At 57.2% G+C, this 17,042-nt stretch overlaps 7 protein-coding genes across 7 annotated transcripts; 1 reads left to right on the top strand and 6 right to left on the bottom strand.

Annotated features, from left to right (window-relative positions):
* Positions 1 to 110: 110 nt before the first annotated feature.
* On the bottom strand, positions 111 to 991 carry TRAVEDRAFT_46156 (uncharacterized protein; the record flags this gene model as incomplete). Its single annotated transcript, XM_008038176.1, has 7 exons — positions 111 to 158; positions 219 to 284; positions 347 to 418; positions 479 to 509; positions 570 to 646; positions 695 to 754; positions 809 to 991. The coding sequence occupies 7 exons, from the start codon at positions 989 to 991 to the stop codon at positions 111 to 113; spliced, it is 537 nt and encodes a 178-aa protein (XP_008036367.1).
* An 825-nt stretch (positions 992 to 1,816) lies between these two features.
* On the bottom strand, positions 1,817 to 5,499 carry TRAVEDRAFT_166013 (uncharacterized protein; the record flags this gene model as incomplete). The annotated part of the gene is made up of 9 exons (XM_008038845.1): positions 1,817 to 1,966; positions 2,028 to 2,291; positions 2,351 to 2,444; positions 2,500 to 2,580; positions 2,632 to 2,726; positions 2,784 to 2,854; positions 2,907 to 3,379; positions 3,435 to 4,741; positions 5,143 to 5,499. 9 exons carry the CDS (start codon positions 5,497 to 5,499, stop codon positions 1,847 to 1,849), a joined length of 2,862 nt encoding a protein of 953 aa, XP_008037036.1. The 3' UTR covers positions 1,817 to 1,846.
* A 423-nt stretch (positions 5,500 to 5,922) lies between these two features.
* Positions 5,923 to 6,232, bottom strand: TRAVEDRAFT_46154 (uncharacterized protein; the record flags this gene model as incomplete). Its single annotated transcript, XM_008038175.1, has 3 exons — positions 5,923 to 6,064; positions 6,124 to 6,143; positions 6,197 to 6,232. The coding sequence occupies 3 exons, from the start codon at positions 6,230 to 6,232 to the stop codon at positions 5,923 to 5,925; spliced, it is 198 nt and encodes a 65-aa protein (XP_008036366.1).
* Positions 6,233 to 7,874: 1,642 nt separating this feature from the next.
* On the bottom strand, positions 7,875 to 9,119 carry TRAVEDRAFT_119448 (NAD-P-binding protein; the record flags this gene model as incomplete). Its single annotated transcript, XM_008038844.1, has 5 exons — positions 7,875 to 8,007; positions 8,075 to 8,384; positions 8,501 to 8,655; positions 8,720 to 9,011; positions 9,071 to 9,119. 5 exons carry the CDS (start codon positions 9,117 to 9,119, stop codon positions 7,875 to 7,877), a joined length of 939 nt encoding a protein of 312 aa, XP_008037035.1.
* A 283-nt stretch (positions 9,120 to 9,402) lies between these two features.
* TRAVEDRAFT_28336 (Dolichyl-diphosphooligosaccharide-protein glycosyltransferase subunit) lies at positions 9,403 to 11,181 on the bottom strand. The gene is made up of 7 exons (XM_008037968.1): positions 11,142 to 11,181; positions 10,922 to 11,085; positions 10,758 to 10,868; positions 10,185 to 10,698; positions 9,980 to 10,127; positions 9,705 to 9,919; positions 9,403 to 9,645 (listed from the first exon to the last, which is right to left on the bottom strand). The coding sequence occupies exons 2-7, from the start codon at positions 11,067 to 11,069 to the stop codon at positions 9,447 to 9,449; spliced, it is 1,335 nt and encodes a 444-aa protein (XP_008036159.1). The 5' UTR covers positions 11,070 to 11,085; positions 11,142 to 11,181; the 3' UTR covers positions 9,403 to 9,446.
* A 340-nt stretch (positions 11,182 to 11,521) lies between these two features.
* On the bottom strand, positions 11,522 to 12,162 carry TRAVEDRAFT_28335 (immunomodulatory protein). Its single transcript, XM_008037967.1, has 2 exons — positions 11,708 to 12,162; positions 11,522 to 11,651 (listed from the first exon to the last, which is right to left on the bottom strand). Exon 1 carries the CDS (start codon positions 12,123 to 12,125, stop codon positions 11,709 to 11,711), a length of 417 nt encoding a protein of 138 aa, XP_008036158.1. The 5' UTR covers positions 12,126 to 12,162; the 3' UTR covers positions 11,522 to 11,651; position 11,708.
* A 2,615-nt stretch (positions 12,163 to 14,777) lies between these two features.
* On the top strand, positions 14,778 to 16,014 carry TRAVEDRAFT_146611 (adenylate kinase). Its single transcript, XM_008038843.1, has 4 exons — positions 14,778 to 14,997; positions 15,069 to 15,276; positions 15,441 to 15,626; positions 15,687 to 16,014. Exons 1-4 carry the CDS (start codon positions 14,841 to 14,843, stop codon positions 15,922 to 15,924), a joined length of 789 nt encoding a protein of 262 aa, XP_008037034.1. The 5' UTR covers positions 14,778 to 14,840; the 3' UTR covers positions 15,925 to 16,014.
* The last annotated feature ends 1,028 nt before the right edge of the window (positions 16,015 to 17,042 follow it).

Raw genomic sequence — 17,042 nt, 5'->3', positions numbered from 1 at the left:
TCCCGCCCTGTCGAGGCGGGCATGAACATCCGTCCTCTTGAAGATCCGTCAGCGAGGAGGCCCGATATGCCTTGCCTCCACACCCAGTCGTTTGGGAGGTGCGGGCAGCTTTAGGAGTACGTGGCCAACGCGCCTTCGATAGCGACGTTTATCGAATGCTGCCAAGGGCGAAAGCGATGACTCTCCAAGCGGTAAAGATGAATACGGTCGTCACTCACGAAATGAGCCTTGACCGCCTTTACGCTTGATGGAGGGACGATGTGGGTAAACTCGTCCCCGGCCTCCTGTTGCGGGGTAAGCCGCCATGCCTGGTACCGAAAGGGAATGCAATGAGAAGCGCACGCACGTAGGTGGCACTCTGAAAAGCACGAATGCCTTCCGCTATTTGTTCCGTGAGATGATTCTCCGACGCCAAGGGCTGAAGCGATTTCTTTGAGCATCCACGTGAAAACACCTCCACGAAGGAAGGTGGACGCACGTATTTCTGGACAAGCTCGTCCATGAGAGTCCTAGAGTGCGAATTGATTAACCATCAGTCGACGTCGCAGCATTGACGAACAACGCCTCACCTCTGCGCATTGGCGAAAACAGTAAGTTCAGCGAGCACCTTCTGCGCCTGTTCGGCATCCATCGCTTTTCGGTCGAACTATTGGGCATCGGCGTCATGGCCCATATGCGCATTTTTGGCACTCACGGCTTGTTTGTCAAACGTGGCGCCTATGGCAACCAAGTCATATAACCCGCTCACGATTTTCTATGAACCAAACTCATCAGTAGTTGCAAAGAGCCATGTTGGTGGTAAGCTTACGGGACTCTCGACGGCGAAGTTGGCAGCAGTGAGGCTGAACGCAAGGGCTTGCAAGTCGTAAGACGTAGCGGTCACTTCGTCGAGGTCGACGATGGTGTCATGGTAAATCGAATGACGGCCAACGACGCTCCAAGTTCCGAGGACAGCGGCGGCGATGACTGGAAGAATGCTGAAGAGTCTCATGTTAGGGGCAACTACGTCGGCGAAGTCTGTCTGAGTAGGCGCAGAGGTGACGCTGCTAAAGAGTGCAAAGGGGTCTGGGTGCGGTCTGGGTAGTGAGCTGCTTGGGGGCTTTATGTAGGCTGCAGGAGCCGCATTACCTGGAAAATATTGAATATGGGAGCAGGCGGGTACACGCTGAAGTATTGCGAATACCATCGAAATGCGATAGAACAGCAAGCCGGCCCCTGCGCATTCCGTTTCGCGGGAAAAGGATTCCCGGGATAAGCCACATTGGGCTCAACGACGACGACTTCTGAACTTGAGCTGCTAACACGAGGCTGCCCCCCATCGTCGATGGCTCAAGCACTACTGCGGAAGCTGTAGGGCTAAGGTTCATCTGTGGCATTAATGACCGTGCGGCTCAACTTCTAAGACGTCGTAGACTGTAGGCTCGTCCACCTGCCAACGTCGAAGCTCGATGACATGCCGACCGCGAAGTGGACAAGGCACGCACCTCATTTCCAGGTGTCCGATGGCTTGGCCGCGCGCCGTCGTGCAGATCGCTCGTGGCGCGGTATGAAAACAGTTTACTATCGCACGTATCATCGTGCGTGCAGAGGGGGTACCCTCGAACAGCAGGTATATGGTAGCCCTCACGGCTGCGCCAAAAAATCGGGCTTGGAAGTCATCAGACCCTTGGCTCTCACCTGCAAGAACGCTCTGCACGGACGAGAATTGAGCTGTATTCCCACAGAGGAGTTTTGATTACCGAACTCACCAAAGGTTGCACCTGTCGGAACATCAAACAACGAGCAGCAAGACAAATTTAAAGGTACAACAACATCTATTATACAACACGAAACCTACATACACAATCTACCGGTGCTCGCGCACCTTGAGCCACACGATAAATATTACGCTCACAGCGAAGCCCGCGATGTAGGCGAACAGCACCAGCACGTCCCGATAGTAGTTGTTCTGGCCGAAACCGAATAGCTGTGAGCGTAGCCAATGGTCAGCGATCCCTCTGACAGTGAGCAAACAAACGTGCGCGTACCGTCTTCATGATCAACGCCGCGGACACGTTCACGGGAACGCCCTCGAGCGTGTCCACGATCATCAGCCCCGAGCCGACTTCGTTGACAGACAGCGCCTCGAGCGTGTACTTGAGCGGGCAGATCCACTGCAGCCACCGCAGAACTGGCGGGATGTCGTCCAAGTGCACGAAGAAGCCCGCATACGTCATCTGGTACAGCGCTGTCAACGCGGACAGGAGGATCGCGATGCCGCCGTTGCGGAATAGGCATGCGAGGAGGAAATTCTAGGCCAAGACGCGTCAGCTACTAAGTGCTGGTTGTACGACCGCGCGGATGAACTTACGAAGAGCGTCATGGCCAGCGTGTATAGCACCAGGATGAACAGGAACTTGAAGAAGTGCGCCGCGTCCTGGGCCAGGCCCGCCATCCAATACGTACTACGAGCCAGTCAGTGCATGCTTCTGTCGCGGAGCGCATATGACGTTGACGTACATGGTGGCCACGATGATTGTGGGGATGAGCCGGAGCGGGACCACATCGAACACGAAGCGGGAGAGCAGCCAAGCAGTTGGACTGCCACCACTAGGTTAGACTTGACGGTGCTTAAGTTGAAACACGGCTAACCTATAGTACGACGCCGAGCGTTCCCGCAAGAACAGCGGTCTGATCTCTACGACGTTGTATAGCGCGCTGAGAGACGAGAAAGCGATGAGGGCACCCTGGAGAACGCGGACGTGAGTAAGACACCTCGCGGGGACATCGAGGGTTCTGCTCACCAGGAAGAAGAGACACCCAACGCGGGATTGGAACCCAGCGATCGTGATTCCGGTATGGTAATATAGCCCGCCTGGAAAAATTCCTCGTTAGAGTCGCGGGATGAAATATGCCGTAGGGCTTACCGCAGAATACACCCAAGACACACGCGATGGCGATGTGAGCGAAGAATAGAGTCTTGTCGCGTCTCAAAATCTTCCATTCTCTCCCGGAAAGGACCTCCAGCTGCGTCAGGAAGGTCGCCTGGTAGTGGGACGTGTGGAACCACGACTTCTTCTTCGGCTCTTGCGCCTCCACCTTGCTCTCCAACTCGATATTAGTCGGAGATGTGCCGACGTATCCCTTCTCCACTTCCTCTGTCGATCCAGCAGCAGGACTTCCGTGTATCCCGGTCTTGGAGTTGCCGGACAGATCGAACGCCGCGACAGGAGGCTCGCTTGCGATCTCCAGGAGGTAGTCCGCGACGTTGTAGCCTTCCTTGTATGCGATACCCTGGGCAGAGAAGTGCTCCGCCGGAGCGAAACCACCGGCCCCAGAGTAGAGCGCGCGACCATGCGCGAGTACCAAGATCTGGTCGAATGAGTGATACAAGTGAGAGCTGAAGGCAGCGCATGTCAGCAAGGTACCAACAAGGAGAGAAGACGGCGACATACCTCGGCTGGTGAATAGACGCGATGACGGCGGTCGGGTTCTTCGGGTCGTGCGCAAGCGCGTGGAGCACATTCGCGACCTTCTTCGCCGACACGGAGTCCAAGCCAGACGTGGGCTCGTCCAAGAGCAGCACGTCAGGCTTCGAGACGAGCTCGAGGCCGATAGTGACCCGCCGCATCTCACCGCCGCTGATCCCGCGCTTCTCCCCGTCACCAATCCTCACGTCCGAGACGTGCGCGATGCCGAGGCGTGTCATAATGTCGTCCACGCGCGCTTGCTTCTCCACGTCTGGCACACCCTCCGGAAGGCGCAGACGCGCAGCGAAGAGGAGCGCCTCGCGCACAGTAAGCATGGGCGGGAGCACGTCCTGCTGCGGCACGAAGCCAACGCGCGGTTTGCGGCTGCCCGTCCCGGGGAACGAGACGCCGCCAGTGACCCGACCGACCTTGTGCTTCTGCGCGAGGATCTCGATGAGTGTCGTCTTGCCCGCGCCGCTCGGACCAAGGATGGCCATGATCTCGCCGGGGACAACGCGTCCGCTGACGTTGTCGAGGACGGTCTTCTCGGTCTCCACGTCCTTCGCGCGGCGGCGAAGCCACGCGGGGCCGGCCTGCTGCGGGACGAGGTAGCTCACGTCCGACCACGCGATAGCGACCCCTCCCGAGCGGTCCAATGCGCCCACGCCCTGCTTCCGCGCGCGACGCTGGCCTACCAGGCCGAGCAGAAGCAAGAACAGAGCGAGCCCGATCAGCGACCCAACTACGGCGAGGCCAGCAATCACACCGCCACTGAGGGAGGAGCCTCCCCCGTCGGTCCCGTCAATGGTGGAGTTTCCTGACAGCGTGTTCAAGGTGCTCTGCGCGATACATTCGCCGAATACACAGCCGCTCAACGAGATACCCGCCGACCCGAAGACCTGGTCGATGATATCTTGGTTGAAAGAGCACGACGCGGTGTTGTTCTCAGGGGCGGTGGGGCCGCAAGAAATGCCCAGGGTTCCGCTGAGCTGGTTGATGATGCCCGACAGGTCCGTGGCCCGTACCGCGCCGCAGAAGTTGGTTCCTGTTCGGCATGTGCACTCGAGGTTCTGGCAGCTCCAGTTCGAACTACCGTCGTCGTTGCCGAGGTCTTGCTCGCAGGTGTCCGCTGTGCAGTAGAACTGCTCCACTCCCAGGTAGAACAACTGAGCGTAGACCGAGCCGCTGGGACCGAACGCGGTGGTGTTGGGAATGGGCGTGAATGAGTCGTTCAGGTTTCGTGTAATGGTGATCGTAGACGGGCCAGGATAGATCACTTGAAAAGTGGGGTTCTGCGAGGCGTGTGTTAGACTTCTGACAGGTAAGCGCGCAATGAAAGGAGTGTATAGGGCGGCTCTATCAGCGTAACCCACGGAATGCTCTCAAGCCACATGTCGGAAAACTGCAACAAGTAGTACGGCCGCTCAGACTGCTCAGCTTCAAGGCGTGGTATCCTGCCTTCCCATGCTGACAGCCAATGGACGGACAGCTTGAAAGACAATTCTCCCCACCGAGCGGAAGTAGAGCGCATACCCATGGCGCGCTATTACGGCGCCATGAATGCAGCCGCGCAGAGAAGACGCGTCGAGGCCCTTTGTCGCGCGCTCCGTGTTCCAGCATGGCGCACAATGCATGCCGTGGATGGGACACGGGGATGCGGGATGAACCCCTAAATACGAGAACTCGGACTCACCTGCACTTTACAGCTCATCTGGCCGGAAGCATACACCCTCGGCGTCGTGTTGCACGTCAGCGAGTTGTCCTGGCCACTGCTGAGGCCTGTGAGGGAACTTGAACTGCCCTGGACACTCGCGAGTCCGGATTGGCACGCCTGTGCACTTTGGCAGACATTGCAGCCCGTCCCCGTCCAACCGTCTTCGCATGCGCAGGTGGTGAGGTTGGCGAACGGCGTGCCGCTAGCGAGCGAGCGACTAGAGCCCTGGAAGAGAGTGCCTCCGCACGCGGGTTGTGAGCATGTCGCGCCGCCAAAGCCGGGAGGGCAAGCGCAAGTCGAGCCGTTCACCGTCCCGTAGTTTTCGCAACCGCTCATGGCTGCAGCTTAGCCTTGGGGGGATGGAGGAGAAGACGGGGGTAGCGTGGGGGTGCGCGTCGTGGCTGAAGCATTTATGGGATGGGGGCGTGGGCAGGTACCCGTTTGGTGGACCCCGCGAATTCGGATTCAGTGTGAAAGTGGGGCGTCGGGCCGTATGCCTAAACAGGCTCGGGCGCCCCGCCCTCCCGCCTTCTCGGTCCCGCGGCTCGGGCACTCTGCTTCCAGGTTTCTCACCGCCACTCAGTCGTTCAACCAGGTTGCTTCCAGTACCTCCATCGCAGAGTCCCTCCCCCCAAGCGAGTGCTGCTCCGGCTTGGAAGACGGCTTGTTGTGCACATACAGACGAGAGGTTTGCACTGAAAAAATCGCACGTATACAGCCGCAGTGCTTCCACTAGACATACTACACGCTCGAGGTTCTTCACACGAAGTATTCGCCGTCGTCGCTCGCAAAGGCACACACTTCGCGCACATGGTCCTCTACGACCTTCCAATTCCCGAAGGCTTCTCCGGGATTGACGAGGGCACTCGCATTCTCCGCATTGTCTACCCTAGCGACCACTCTGTCCAACGTGAACGTGGTCAGTTCTCCACCTCATTACCGTCTCGCCGCACGACTGACCGCAGATACTCCACAAGTTTCTATCTTGGTCCTTCAAGACGCGCGCTTTGATCTGCGCTAGATGGTCGCAAACGATCTCGCCCTTGGCCACGCTCTTTCGGCCCGACATTAGTTCTCGACCACGAAAACAGGAGGTCTCCAAACACGTTATTCGCTCTGTTCGGGCCCCGAGCAACGACATCCAGACGGAATGCGGAGCGGCCGATGTCCGTGACGGATGTCGCCGTGTGCCAGAGTGTCGGAGGAACGTAGCAAGTGCAGACGTTGCTCCTGACTTCTATTCCCACTTTAAACATCGCGGTCGTTTAGGCTCTCGGCTCTGTTGACGAGATCGTTATGACATACAGAACAGCTCCCAATTCTTCGAGAGCCAGTTACCGTACAGGCTGGCGAGTGGAAATCTCCCACCAAGAGGACCTACCTAAGTGAAACGTTGGTGTTGCTTCGTCTCCATGTAAGTGGACTATCCCATTACTAGTGTGTTTTCTAACTCAAGAGTCGATTTTAGGGAGTACACCCTCAAGCTATTACCAGCCTCAGCCTCTAGGGCCGCTTGTAGGACCCTGAAGACGCTAGATAGTAGGGCGCCCGCACCGATGTCGATCTTCCCGAGCGCGTCGAGAGAGTCTCCGGTAAGTTTACCTCATCGGGTTTATGCAACATGGGCCCCTTGCGCCGAGCACTCCTGTGCCGCGGCGGAAGAGGGGTCGCGGGTGAGAGCACGGACGTAGTAAAAGCCAGTCTCGGAGCGCGTTAAAAACGCGACGAGGGCCCCGCACAAAACGACAGTTGCGGTGTAGAGGAAGCCCATGTGCTCGCCTATGAACCCAGGAAGTTGGACCTTCCTGCGATAGCGACGTTGTGTTGGACAGAAGTTGTGTTCTCCTCCGAGGCAAGGGATCCGAAGCGGGGCGTGTGCGACGATCGTGTGGCCAAGCCTAATCGCACCCGTTCGGTTCTCCCGCAGACCTACAGGTACTCATAGGGCTCTAGGCTTCCCCCTTGCCCTGTACGGCAGTCACGACGGACAATGGCCCATATCAGGGCTGGGAATATCCCCGGAAAACCACCAGTTCTGTACCTCTGTCGCGGTACAATCGCCAGAACATGCTGAACCGGACCATATCTCATGTGCCCTACATATGCTTGACGTATTCCTGAGCGGGGATTGTCTGTTAGGAGATTCATTTGAGAAGGCAAGGCTAGTCCTCTGCTTTCACTAGATAGCCGGGGAAATCCTAACTTTTCCTAGCATATGCCGCCGCCGAAACGCATAAGCGCCACTCGTCCGAGTGTCCCGCGGGTGAAACCAAACGTCTAGGCTTCGTATTCCTGACGTTTCCCTGGCGTGTTCCGGTCGGAAATTTGAGCGCAAGGAAATACGAGGAACTCGTGCGGCATATGAAATCTGTTACGATTCAGCACACTCCAGCGACTATAGTGGTAAAAGAGGTACATTTCTTCTGTTTTTCCTGGGAAATTCCTTGCCCTAATATGGGCCATTGCCCGTCGTGAGTGTCGTGTGGGACTCGGTCGGGGAATTCTAATCGAAGAGGCCCGAACGGCGTTTCTAAGCAAACGCACCCGTTCCGCGTAGGCCGCATTGCACGGAGCAGGTGTCGGATATGAGTGCTGTTCCCAGATTAATGTCAACGTGTTGCTGTAGCTATGCACGGTACGTCAAGCTAGCACCACTGGTACACCTGCTGAGATGCATACATGGCCCTCGCGCTGCTTCAGGTTCAATGTTCTCACTGTGAGACTTTCCGACGCTCACGGTGCTGATCCGCGACGGATTTCCACTTCCAAAACGCCTCGGCAGGGTTCACCAAGCTGTTCGCGTTGTCGCACGAGAAATCCAGCTTGCCCTCCCCCATCAGCACCCTACCAAAAACCGATGAGCTCCCTATCCCGACGCACAGCACCACAAACGCTAATACAAGCGACGCACCGAATGTACTCCACGACGTGCGAGTCAGGAGTGTCTCGCAGCTTGTGCTTGAGCTTCTCCAGTTCTTCGCTCTTGATTTCGCCCTTCTGCACGCCCTTGACCTCAGCGATCAAGTCGCGGACGTCCTCGTAGGTGACCGCGTTCCCCGATATGCGCAACTCGTCGGGGACTTGAGGAGCTGTGAGCGGATCCAGGGCTAGGGTGCAGAGTCGTGCAAGGGCCCTGCCCACATCGGCCTTGGATGTGAACGAAACCTTCTGGGTCGACGGGCCGAAGCAGGTGAATAGGTTGTTGTCAATGTCGAACCCGACTGGAGTGTGAACTCCTATAAGCCCCTACTCTTCCCCATTGGACGCGAGTGCTCACGAAATGGCTGCGATTCAGTGTCAGTATGCCAGCTGCTACATGATTCGCAGGAAGCCGTACGCACATTCAGAGACAATTCGATGAAGAGCCCTGTATAGACCGCGATGACTTGGGTTGGTGTGCCCCGCGCGACCTCGCGGGCATGGGACGCAAGCTCTCGCTTGACGTCCCAGTCATGATGGTCATACCCCGGGAAGTCGTTCTCCCTGTGGTCTCTGCTCAGGTCACAGTGAGTAATTTCCGCTCGCCCCCCTTCCCCGGATAAGCGGGGCCACGCACACGCCGAATTCGCTAAGAAAGTACACCTTCGCGCCGCCCTTTACCGCCGCCTCCGCGACTTGCCTCTTCAGGGCCTTGCGCGCGGTCACATTGAGCGCGTTGATCACGACGTCGGCATGGATGAACGTCTCCAGAAGAGACTGTGCGACATTCTCCTGGTCGAGCACTTGAAGCATCGCGCCTTTGCTGGCAAGGTGCTGTGCTCTGGCGGTCGACGGGTCACGGGTGAGGACCCGGACGATGGGGAACGTGGTGCGGTACTCGTCCAGAAAGACGCGAGAGATTTCGTACCCTGGTAATGGCGAGACTCATGAGCAGAGGGCATGCGAATGACAGGACGTGTGTGCTCACCCAGCCGGCCTGTTCCGCCTACGATCGCGACGCTATATCTTCCTGACATTGCTGACGGGTGGATATAGGGCAAGTGAGCCTCGTGCAGCCGCACATATGTAATCCACGATAGGTATGTATATTCGACCGGAGGCTTTACGGTCATGACGCAATCAAGGGCAATACTTATAAGTCATATGTTCTACAACTTGAAGCCTGAGCTTGAGTCACGGCATTGGGCTGCACGTGTATCAAACCTAGTCGACTGCACTAAGGTTGGAAGCCGCTGAATCTTTAGACGACCAACCCGACTCGAAACTGCAGCACTGTCACGCACGCTAGGCTCACCGTAGGCGAGAACAGATCGAATAATTAGAGCAAGCAAGATACATGCACCCTACTCTGCCTTGGAGCCCTTGCCCTTCTTCGGCTCGCGCTCGTCGCCCGCGAGCCAGAGCGCGACGAAGAGCACGAACGCGCCGCTCGTCGAGAACGCGCCCGCGTAGTACGGCCACGCGGCGCTCAGGAACCGCGGGTACCCGTCGTGCCGCGGGGGCACGACCGGGACGACTGTCGAGCTCTCGAGGTATGTCAATCTGGACGGACTGTCAGCACCCGGGTTGGGAGGGGAGAGGGGGAGGGATGGGGAGCGTACCCTTTACGCTTGTGGTTGATCACGAACTTGAAGACGCCGTGGCGGTCGGGGACGCGGAATGTGACGGCGTACTTGCCGGGCTCGTTGGAGGGCGAGAGCGCGGTGCGGATGTGCGGGTCGAGCATCGTGAATTCGAGCTGAAGGTCCTTGACGCCTGAGTACGGCTCCCAGAGGTCGAGCTCGGGGTTGTACTTGGAGATGTACGCCTCGTAGGTCTAGAGAGAGTGGCGCCCAGGTCAAGAATGAGGAGCATTAGCAGCAATGAGATGACGTACGACACGGTCGTTGGTGGTGTACACCTCCTGCGGCAGCGTCTCGTTCACGCGATGGTGCTCAACGCTGTCGATGCGCAGCACTTGCGACTCTTGGAAAGTCCATGCCGCGACGTCGCGCACAAATTGCCTGTTACCGGACGCCTTGCCCCTTCACACGTGCAGTTAGCATGCATATATGGTCTTCACCTGAGTGGTGGACGCTTACTTCGAAATCTCCTTGTTGATGTACTCGTCGCTGAACATCTCGACGCCGCCGACCCAAGTCGCGCGCGCGTTGTTGAGCGCCTGGAAGCCGGTGACCAAGCTCAATTGCTTGCCCGCCCAGAGGCCCTCGCCGCCCTTCTCGGACGCCTCGAACACGACATCCGCACCCGAGTCGCTGTCCGCGTCCGAGGCGAAGCTCTGCGAGGGCGCTTTCAGGAGGGGGACGAGCAACGGGTTGGTCCCGAGGGCCTGCGGCACGCCGGAGAACCACACCGGGGGGAGGTTGGGAGAGATGATAGAATCAGCGCTGGAAGCCTCAACAGGGATGACTGTTGCGGGCGTGTCACGCTGGGGGAAGTGGGAGATGAGGGGCGTGCCCGGGGGAGGAAGGATGAGGGAGAACTCCGCAGCAAGAGAGGAAAGAGGTGTCTGCTTCGTAGACAGCGCGAGGATGAGGTTGGTGTTTTTGTTGAGGAGCGTCACCAGGGACTGGGGGGTGATGTCTGCACCGTAGCCTGTAGAACATGGGGTCAGGGCGCGCCGCACGCGTAAGCGCAGTGCTCGAGCAACGTACTCTTGGTGTTCGGGGAGAACACAATGACATGCGCGAACTGTGCAACATCGTCCTTGATGATTTGAGGCTCAGCTTCCTTGGGCGAGCGGAAGGTGAGCTTGTAGCCCTGCTCTACACGGCGGTGTCAGAAGGTGGGAACGACATGTACATCTCCGCGCACATACTTTCAAGATCGCCGAAGAAGATAGAGAAGTTGTCCCGCTTCAACGAAGGGTCCAGGAGGACCAGGACGGAGTCACCGGTGCTTGAACGGGCGCACGCGAAGCCGGCCAGTGCCGCAAGAGGCAGCAGCAGTCCGCGGAGAAAGCGCATAGTGTGCTAGTCCTGCCTGTGAACGGGCAAGGTGAGCATCGACGCAGTTGCGTATTTTCTGGCGTTACGTACTGCAAATTACACTGCCCAACGCTCCAGAGGATGCAACAGAAAAGACAGGACGAGGGGAGGATGGGGAGGAGACAGTGACGCGCCAAGACAACTCGACGCGCGCGGGGACTGCGCACAGCGACACGTAGAGGTCACGTGGCAGCGTCTGCTATATGGGCGCTTCGAGCGCGCATCCTCCTTCTCCTCTTCCTCCTCCGTGAGCTCTCTCTCTAGTGACTCTGGCGGTTTTCTGGGACCAGGCTCGCAGAACCTTGGTGACCTACAACTCTGAAGTTTCTCGGAAGACTCTTGGTTCAATTTTCCTATGCTCTCTCGTGTACTTGGGATAACCGCTGTCGAGCGCACAGGGCAGAGATTTCGAAACGCAATAGTCGCAGTGAATTATACATGGTTTTCCACATCAACTAGCCCTACAACAATGGCACTGAGTCCGTATTGAATCGTTCGTAAGTCCGTGAAAGTCCGTATTGTGAGTGTGTATCATGTCCATGAAGCTGCTGAAGCTGTCGTCTACATAGAAGGCATGTCAACATGGCTGTCGCTGTCGTAGAAGGGGCAGAACTCACCTTAGAGACCGCACTGCGATGCCGCGACCTGCGTCGCCGTGGCGTCGATGCGCCCGAGCTGCTGCGCCTGCCCGTTCGTGAGGGTGTTCATCGCGCCGAGCGCGATGTTGAACCCTGCGTCCGTGTGGTCGACCGCGAGCACGTTGATGCTCTTCCCGTTGAACGTGAGCTTCCAGCACGACCCGCACTGCGCGCTGTTCCAGCCGGCGACCGCCGCGGCACCACCGATGTTCGGGAAGTGCGGGAGCGAGCCGAACGTGGAGAAGCCCTTCGTGATCAGCCCGTTCGCGCCGTCGGAACACGCGACGGTGTCGAGGCTGCTGGACCCGTTGTCGTACGCCTGGTCGTAAGAGACGGTGATGCCGAGCGCGGAGGGGACGAGCGCGAGTGCGGCGATGGCAAGGGTCTTGAACTGCATGATGGGCGTGAGGGGTGGGTGCGTCGATGAGTGCGCTGGGTCTTTGAGAAGCTGCTGGATATGCTGCTGAAGACTCGGACACTTTTTGTTCTCTCTTTTATAGGCACAGTGCACCCTGTTGGGCTCATCCCGACGTCGACGGCCTGAAGTCGGCGACGCACTGTGAAGGAGGTGTTCCTGATGTCGGTTGTGCACTTACACGGCATCTAGTGGTATCTTGTGACCGCGCTGCATGCACCGACGCTGCTTCCTCAGTATCTAGAACCACCCCATGACGGGAAAGGCTCTGCCTTGTCCCGCCTCGACGGCCCACGTCCCCCTTCTCTGGCTATCCGCATCACGGGCGTGGCCGCCGGCATGGGGGAGGCTGCACATGCACCGCGCACGGCCCGCTTCACGAATATTCTCGAGGCTGGGTCTTCCCCATCCGCTCGTCGAGGCCTCCGCTAAGCACCACCGTCTTGTGGAACGGAGAGGCTTGGGCCGCATTACGTTCGCGCGGTGGACGCTTTTGTGGGGCATGCGGGAATACGATGCCCGTGATGATGAGCGCCAAGACGTCGTGACCGTGGCATGCGTACTCAACGTTCTTCTGTGCAGTAGACGAGTTGTCGATATCCTCTGTTCTTCCTAGGTGCGAGTACGTCTTACGATGGCGTGAAGCATGCTAACAGCAGACTTATACAGCGTAAACTCACCTCAAACGAGGAAGTTACCTTTATGTCTCCTGCATTTAGACCACCATCGGTGGTGGTACGTAATTGCTTGCTGGGATTTACTCACTTCCAACGTAAGCAGTCGCTGTATACTTATTTGCAGCAAGGTGGGAGGTACGTCGTGTTGTCGCCTGAACCTTCAAAGACCTAAGTACTGATATTCGCCAACAGTAATTCAATCTTACAGTCGTGACGCTGCTATGCTTGCGCTCCTTGTTATCCCCGCAACGCCACGTCGGCGTTCGCCATTGAATCCTATAGCAAAGTGCGTTCAAGACATCGCCAATACCAGTCGAAGCCCCATGGACTTCTATATATAATCCTGCCGCAGACTAAACCCACACTCCCGCCGACTCCGCCCTTCAAGCTTCAGGGCCTTTAGGTTCATCATGGCATTGCACCCGGCGCCCGTTCTGGCTTGTTGGGGATAGCCGCAGCTACTGTCTTTATTGGCGGCCCATTGTTGAGTCGTCGCGTTTTGAAAAACCTTACCGGAGGAAGGAACTTTTCACGAATTTCATACCCATTGATTGTACTTTGCACAGATCAAGAAGGAAAAGTGCAGTGGCTACACTAGGACAAATCCTATAGCGCCGACGTCGGAAGTGTAATGTCAGTGTTTTTCGGCGTACATTGGCATACTTTTTGTGAGCTTACATGGCACAGACCAACGTGGAGGATTTGCGCAGGGTGGTCCTCCAGGTATCGTTCCTGTAGCATCTTCGATATTCACTATCGACCCTGAGGTTGTGCCTCGATCTCCTTCCATACTCCAGATTTCAAATCAAGACTCAATACTCCATTTTGATCTCGACGCATCCTGTTTCACTCCGCCCGGCACCAGAACCTGCCATGACCAATTTTACTGAGCTGCGTCTAGGAAGTCTGCAGTGGAGTGAATCATTGATTGCTTGGGCGCGTCGCGCACCGCCCGCGCCTTGTGTACACAGGCACTGCGCGACGATCTTCAACGCTCGACCCGGTGAATTGATTGCACCGTCGAGGGTCCGTGGGGATCGTACGAAGCTATGCCATGTGAGTGCTCATCACCGCACACAGTTGCCCCCCGTAGTCGACGGCATGGGCCGCGGTGTTTGAAGGCGGCTGACGCCGTTGCACAACAGGATGTGTCCCAGATACACCCGCGAAACCCGGATTTACGGGTTATGTGTCGACAGGTCCATCGAGCGTGCGTTAGAGCGGTGTCTGCAGAGTTCACGAATACAAGGTGTCCAAGGTGCTCGCCGGTGAAGTGATTTCTCCGTGTGGACTTGGGGGTCGCGGAGCGGGGCGTGCACATGGCGTTCACCTCGGTGTCCTGTTGGTATAGCGGCGACTGCGAGTATGAGGCTATGAAGGTTTGGAGGAGTGAACATGCTCCGACCATTTCATGACAAGCGACTCTGTCCGAACATTAAATGGTACGTTCGGCGCCGGCGTCCGTTCTACGATCAGCACCTTCCACTAATATCGCGACTCAACTTCATGTCCGCTGGCGATGCAGGCAGACAATATAGGTATCTTCACCTACAAGTAGTCCTATACGACCATGACATCTGTAACAACAGTAAGGCAAGACGTCATACTGATGCAAGTACTTAGTAAGTACTGGAGGACGTACACAGTGCACGATCTGCAGTGCCGGCGGTTTGAGCTGCAAAGTTGATGCTGAGCATATTTCGTGTGCATCCGTTCCTTCATCATTCCGTTCCGCACCGGCTGCATGTGCTGAGGCATGCTGAACAACGAGCTACCTTGTGGGCAGGCGTGCGTTACAAATGCTGGTGCATAATCGTCCGTGAGCCGTTCGCTCATTCTTGGGCGCTTCGCGGTACGCGTCCACGTAGCGGCCGGGTAACGGAATCTCCGCTCAAATCCCGCGGGAAAGGCCGGGAAATGACGGTCCCCCGCCCGAGCGTCCACTGCGCGTGCTTCCCGCTCACTCGTCGTTGATTCTCTCGGTGAACACGCTGTCAATTCTCCTCTGTCGACTTCCGCAATGGCCGTTCAGGACGAACTCGAGTACCTCAAGTCTCTCGTGACTCAACTCAACGAGAAGATCCACAACCTCGAGGCGAAGGCGAAGGACGCGGTCTCGGGTTCGAAGACGCCAGCGCAGCAGCTCAGGACGATCTTGGTTGGTCCTCCTGGAGCCGGTGAGTGGATTGCGGTCACCAATGACGCGCTCTATGACTCTCTGTGTCTAATAATGCCCAATGCTCCGCAGGAAAGGGTACTCAGGCCCCCAAAATTCGGGATGAGTTCTGTGTCTGCCACATTGCCACCGGTGACCTGCTTCGCGACCAGGTCTCGCGGAAGACGAAGCTTGGTGTGGAGGCGAAGAAGGTCATGGATGCCGGTGGACTCGTCGGCGATGATATCGTCGTGGGCATGATCAAGGATCAGCTGGAGAACAACAAGGCGTGCAAGAACGGGTACGTAGCCCGTTTGAGAATATTATCCCGCGTACGCTTCGCTGCGCACTTCTATCGGCCTTCCTCGAGGACGGGGACGTCAATCTATTCACCGCCGATCTATGCTTTGCAATACGCCGGCTTCTTGCTATCTGGCTTGACGTTGACTTTCCGCGCTTGTCTAGCTTCGTTTTGGACGGTTTCCCCCGTACTGTCCCACAGGCCTCCATGTTGGACCAGATGCTCCAGGCGCGCAAGGAGAAGCTTGACTCCGTCGTGCAGCTCGTGATCGAGGACCAATTGTTGATTTCCCGAATCACCGGTCGTCTCATCCACCCCGCCAGTGGGCGCTCCTACCATCGCGAGTTCAAGTAAGTGGCGTAATGGAGACTCGTTAACGTACGTGCGCATTCTCATGGTTCACACCATAGCCCGCCGAAAAAGCCCATGGTCGACGACATTACCGGCGAGCCCCTCGTGCAGCGTTCAGATGATAACGTCGAAGCGTTGCGCAAGCGCCTCACCGTCTTCCACTCTCAGACCGGCCCTGTCGTCGACTACTACAAGCAGAAGGGCATCTGGTACCCGATCGACGCCGCCCAGTCGCCCAAGGTCGTATGGGAGAACCTGCGCGGGATTCTCGTCAAGACGGCTTCCAAGTCATCGTGACGGTAGATACATTCGTACGTTATTCGGACCGTACTGGCGCCTTTCTCTGCTATCGTACCTTCCTGTAGTACATATAGAGTTGCGAAGTCTACTTGCTGTCGGTGATACGTCAAAGGCCTGGCCTGATTTACGTGCGGTGTCCCTGGAACCACAGCTGTGCATGCGGTAATAGGTCAGTTTGTGGTAACGTTTATCACGTTTGCACTTACAATGTCCCACCGCATTCCCAGAGGTGTCCGCGTGAGTGGAGCCATCGGCGGTGGTTTCAATGCCAGATAAGAAACAACCACAAGATCTCAGCTTCGATCGGGGCGTACTCAGGCTATGTGAGTAATAACGTATGAGAATCGCTCTATTTCTGGGCCCACCATGGTTCGAGGTAGGAGCGAGCGCCGAGAACTTCTCAGCGAAGGAGCCACATAGATCGTCTGTATCCCCCCAAGATGTTTCCTGATCCGCCGAAGCGTCCTGCGTGGAGTTAACTGAATAAAACGTTATCTCGTATGCTCAGCTGCATATTAGTGGCTGCGGAACTCCGCCAATGGGAAGCCACACGGCATCGTGTCGACCATGCCGAGTACCGCGGCAGCATGGTGCGAGTCGCTCCGACAGCGTCGGAGAGATGTCAAGGCCATCGGCGTCTCATCAAATTGCAGACATGCAGATGCGTGCGGTCGGTAAGTGTCGTAAACATACGCCCAGCCGTAGTGAGGGTTAATGAGCGGGAGGCAGGTGTAACGTCGAAGGAGGATGTGGTCGTGCAGTCGAGACGTCAACGCGGGACGAGCACTGGTGATACGAAAGTGCGCCTCCCGATATGGTAATAATGCGACACGACAGGCTCTGGGCTCGTCAAAACGCTACTGGACCAACGTTGATCGCCTGTCCTATCATCAGTGTCGCATGATCTTCTGGCGGCAACGGAAGCAGACCGAGGCGTTCACATGTGCTAGGCAAGCGAGCGCTGTGGATTTCCGCATCGACAGAGGAAAGGGAGATGCGCATCCGCCCCGACAGCGCCCGCTGAATTGTGTAGAGCTTTACGTGCGCCGGGCTCCCGGATGCACGGCAGGGGTGCACTGGTGGCGAGATGGTCGTAAGGATCCGTATCCAGAACT

This window comes from Trametes versicolor (assembly GCF_000271585.1).
Source record: "Trametes versicolor FP-101664 SS1 unplaced genomic scaffold TRAVEscaffold_4, whole genome shotgun sequence".
In the NCBI taxonomy this organism is placed as follows: domain Eukaryota; kingdom Fungi; phylum Basidiomycota; class Agaricomycetes; order Polyporales; family Polyporaceae; genus Trametes; species Trametes versicolor.
The sequence above is the reverse complement of the archived record's forward strand: the minus strand, read 5'-3'. Positions and strand labels throughout refer to the sequence as shown.

Coding starts and splice junctions, on each gene's coding strand:
- TRAVEDRAFT_28336 (XM_008037968.1), bottom strand. CDS start 11,069: ATGCGCTTTCTCCGCGGACTGCTGCTGCCTCTTGCGGCACTGGCCGGC. Junction 10,699..10,757: donor GTTCTCCCCGAACACCAAGA/GTACGTTGCTCG, acceptor CATGTTCTACAG/GCTACGGTGCAGACATCACC. Junction 9,920..9,979: donor ACACCACCAACGACCGTGTC/GTACGTCATCTC, acceptor CACTCTCTCTAG/ACCTACGAGGCGTACATCTC.
- TRAVEDRAFT_28335 (XM_008037967.1), bottom strand. CDS start 12,125: ATGCAGTTCAAGACCCTTGCCATCGCCGCACTCGCGCTCGTCCCCTCC.
- TRAVEDRAFT_146611 (XM_008038843.1), top strand. CDS start 14,841: ATGGCCGTTCAGGACGAACTCGAGTACCTCAAGTCTCTCGTGACTCAA. Junction 15,277..15,440: donor AACAAGGCGTGCAAGAACGG/GTACGTAGCCCG, acceptor GCGCTTGTCTAG/CTTCGTTTTGGACGGTTTCC. Junction 15,627..15,686: donor TCCTACCATCGCGAGTTCAA/GTAAGTGGCGTA, acceptor TTCACACCATAG/CCCGCCGAAAAAGCCCATGG.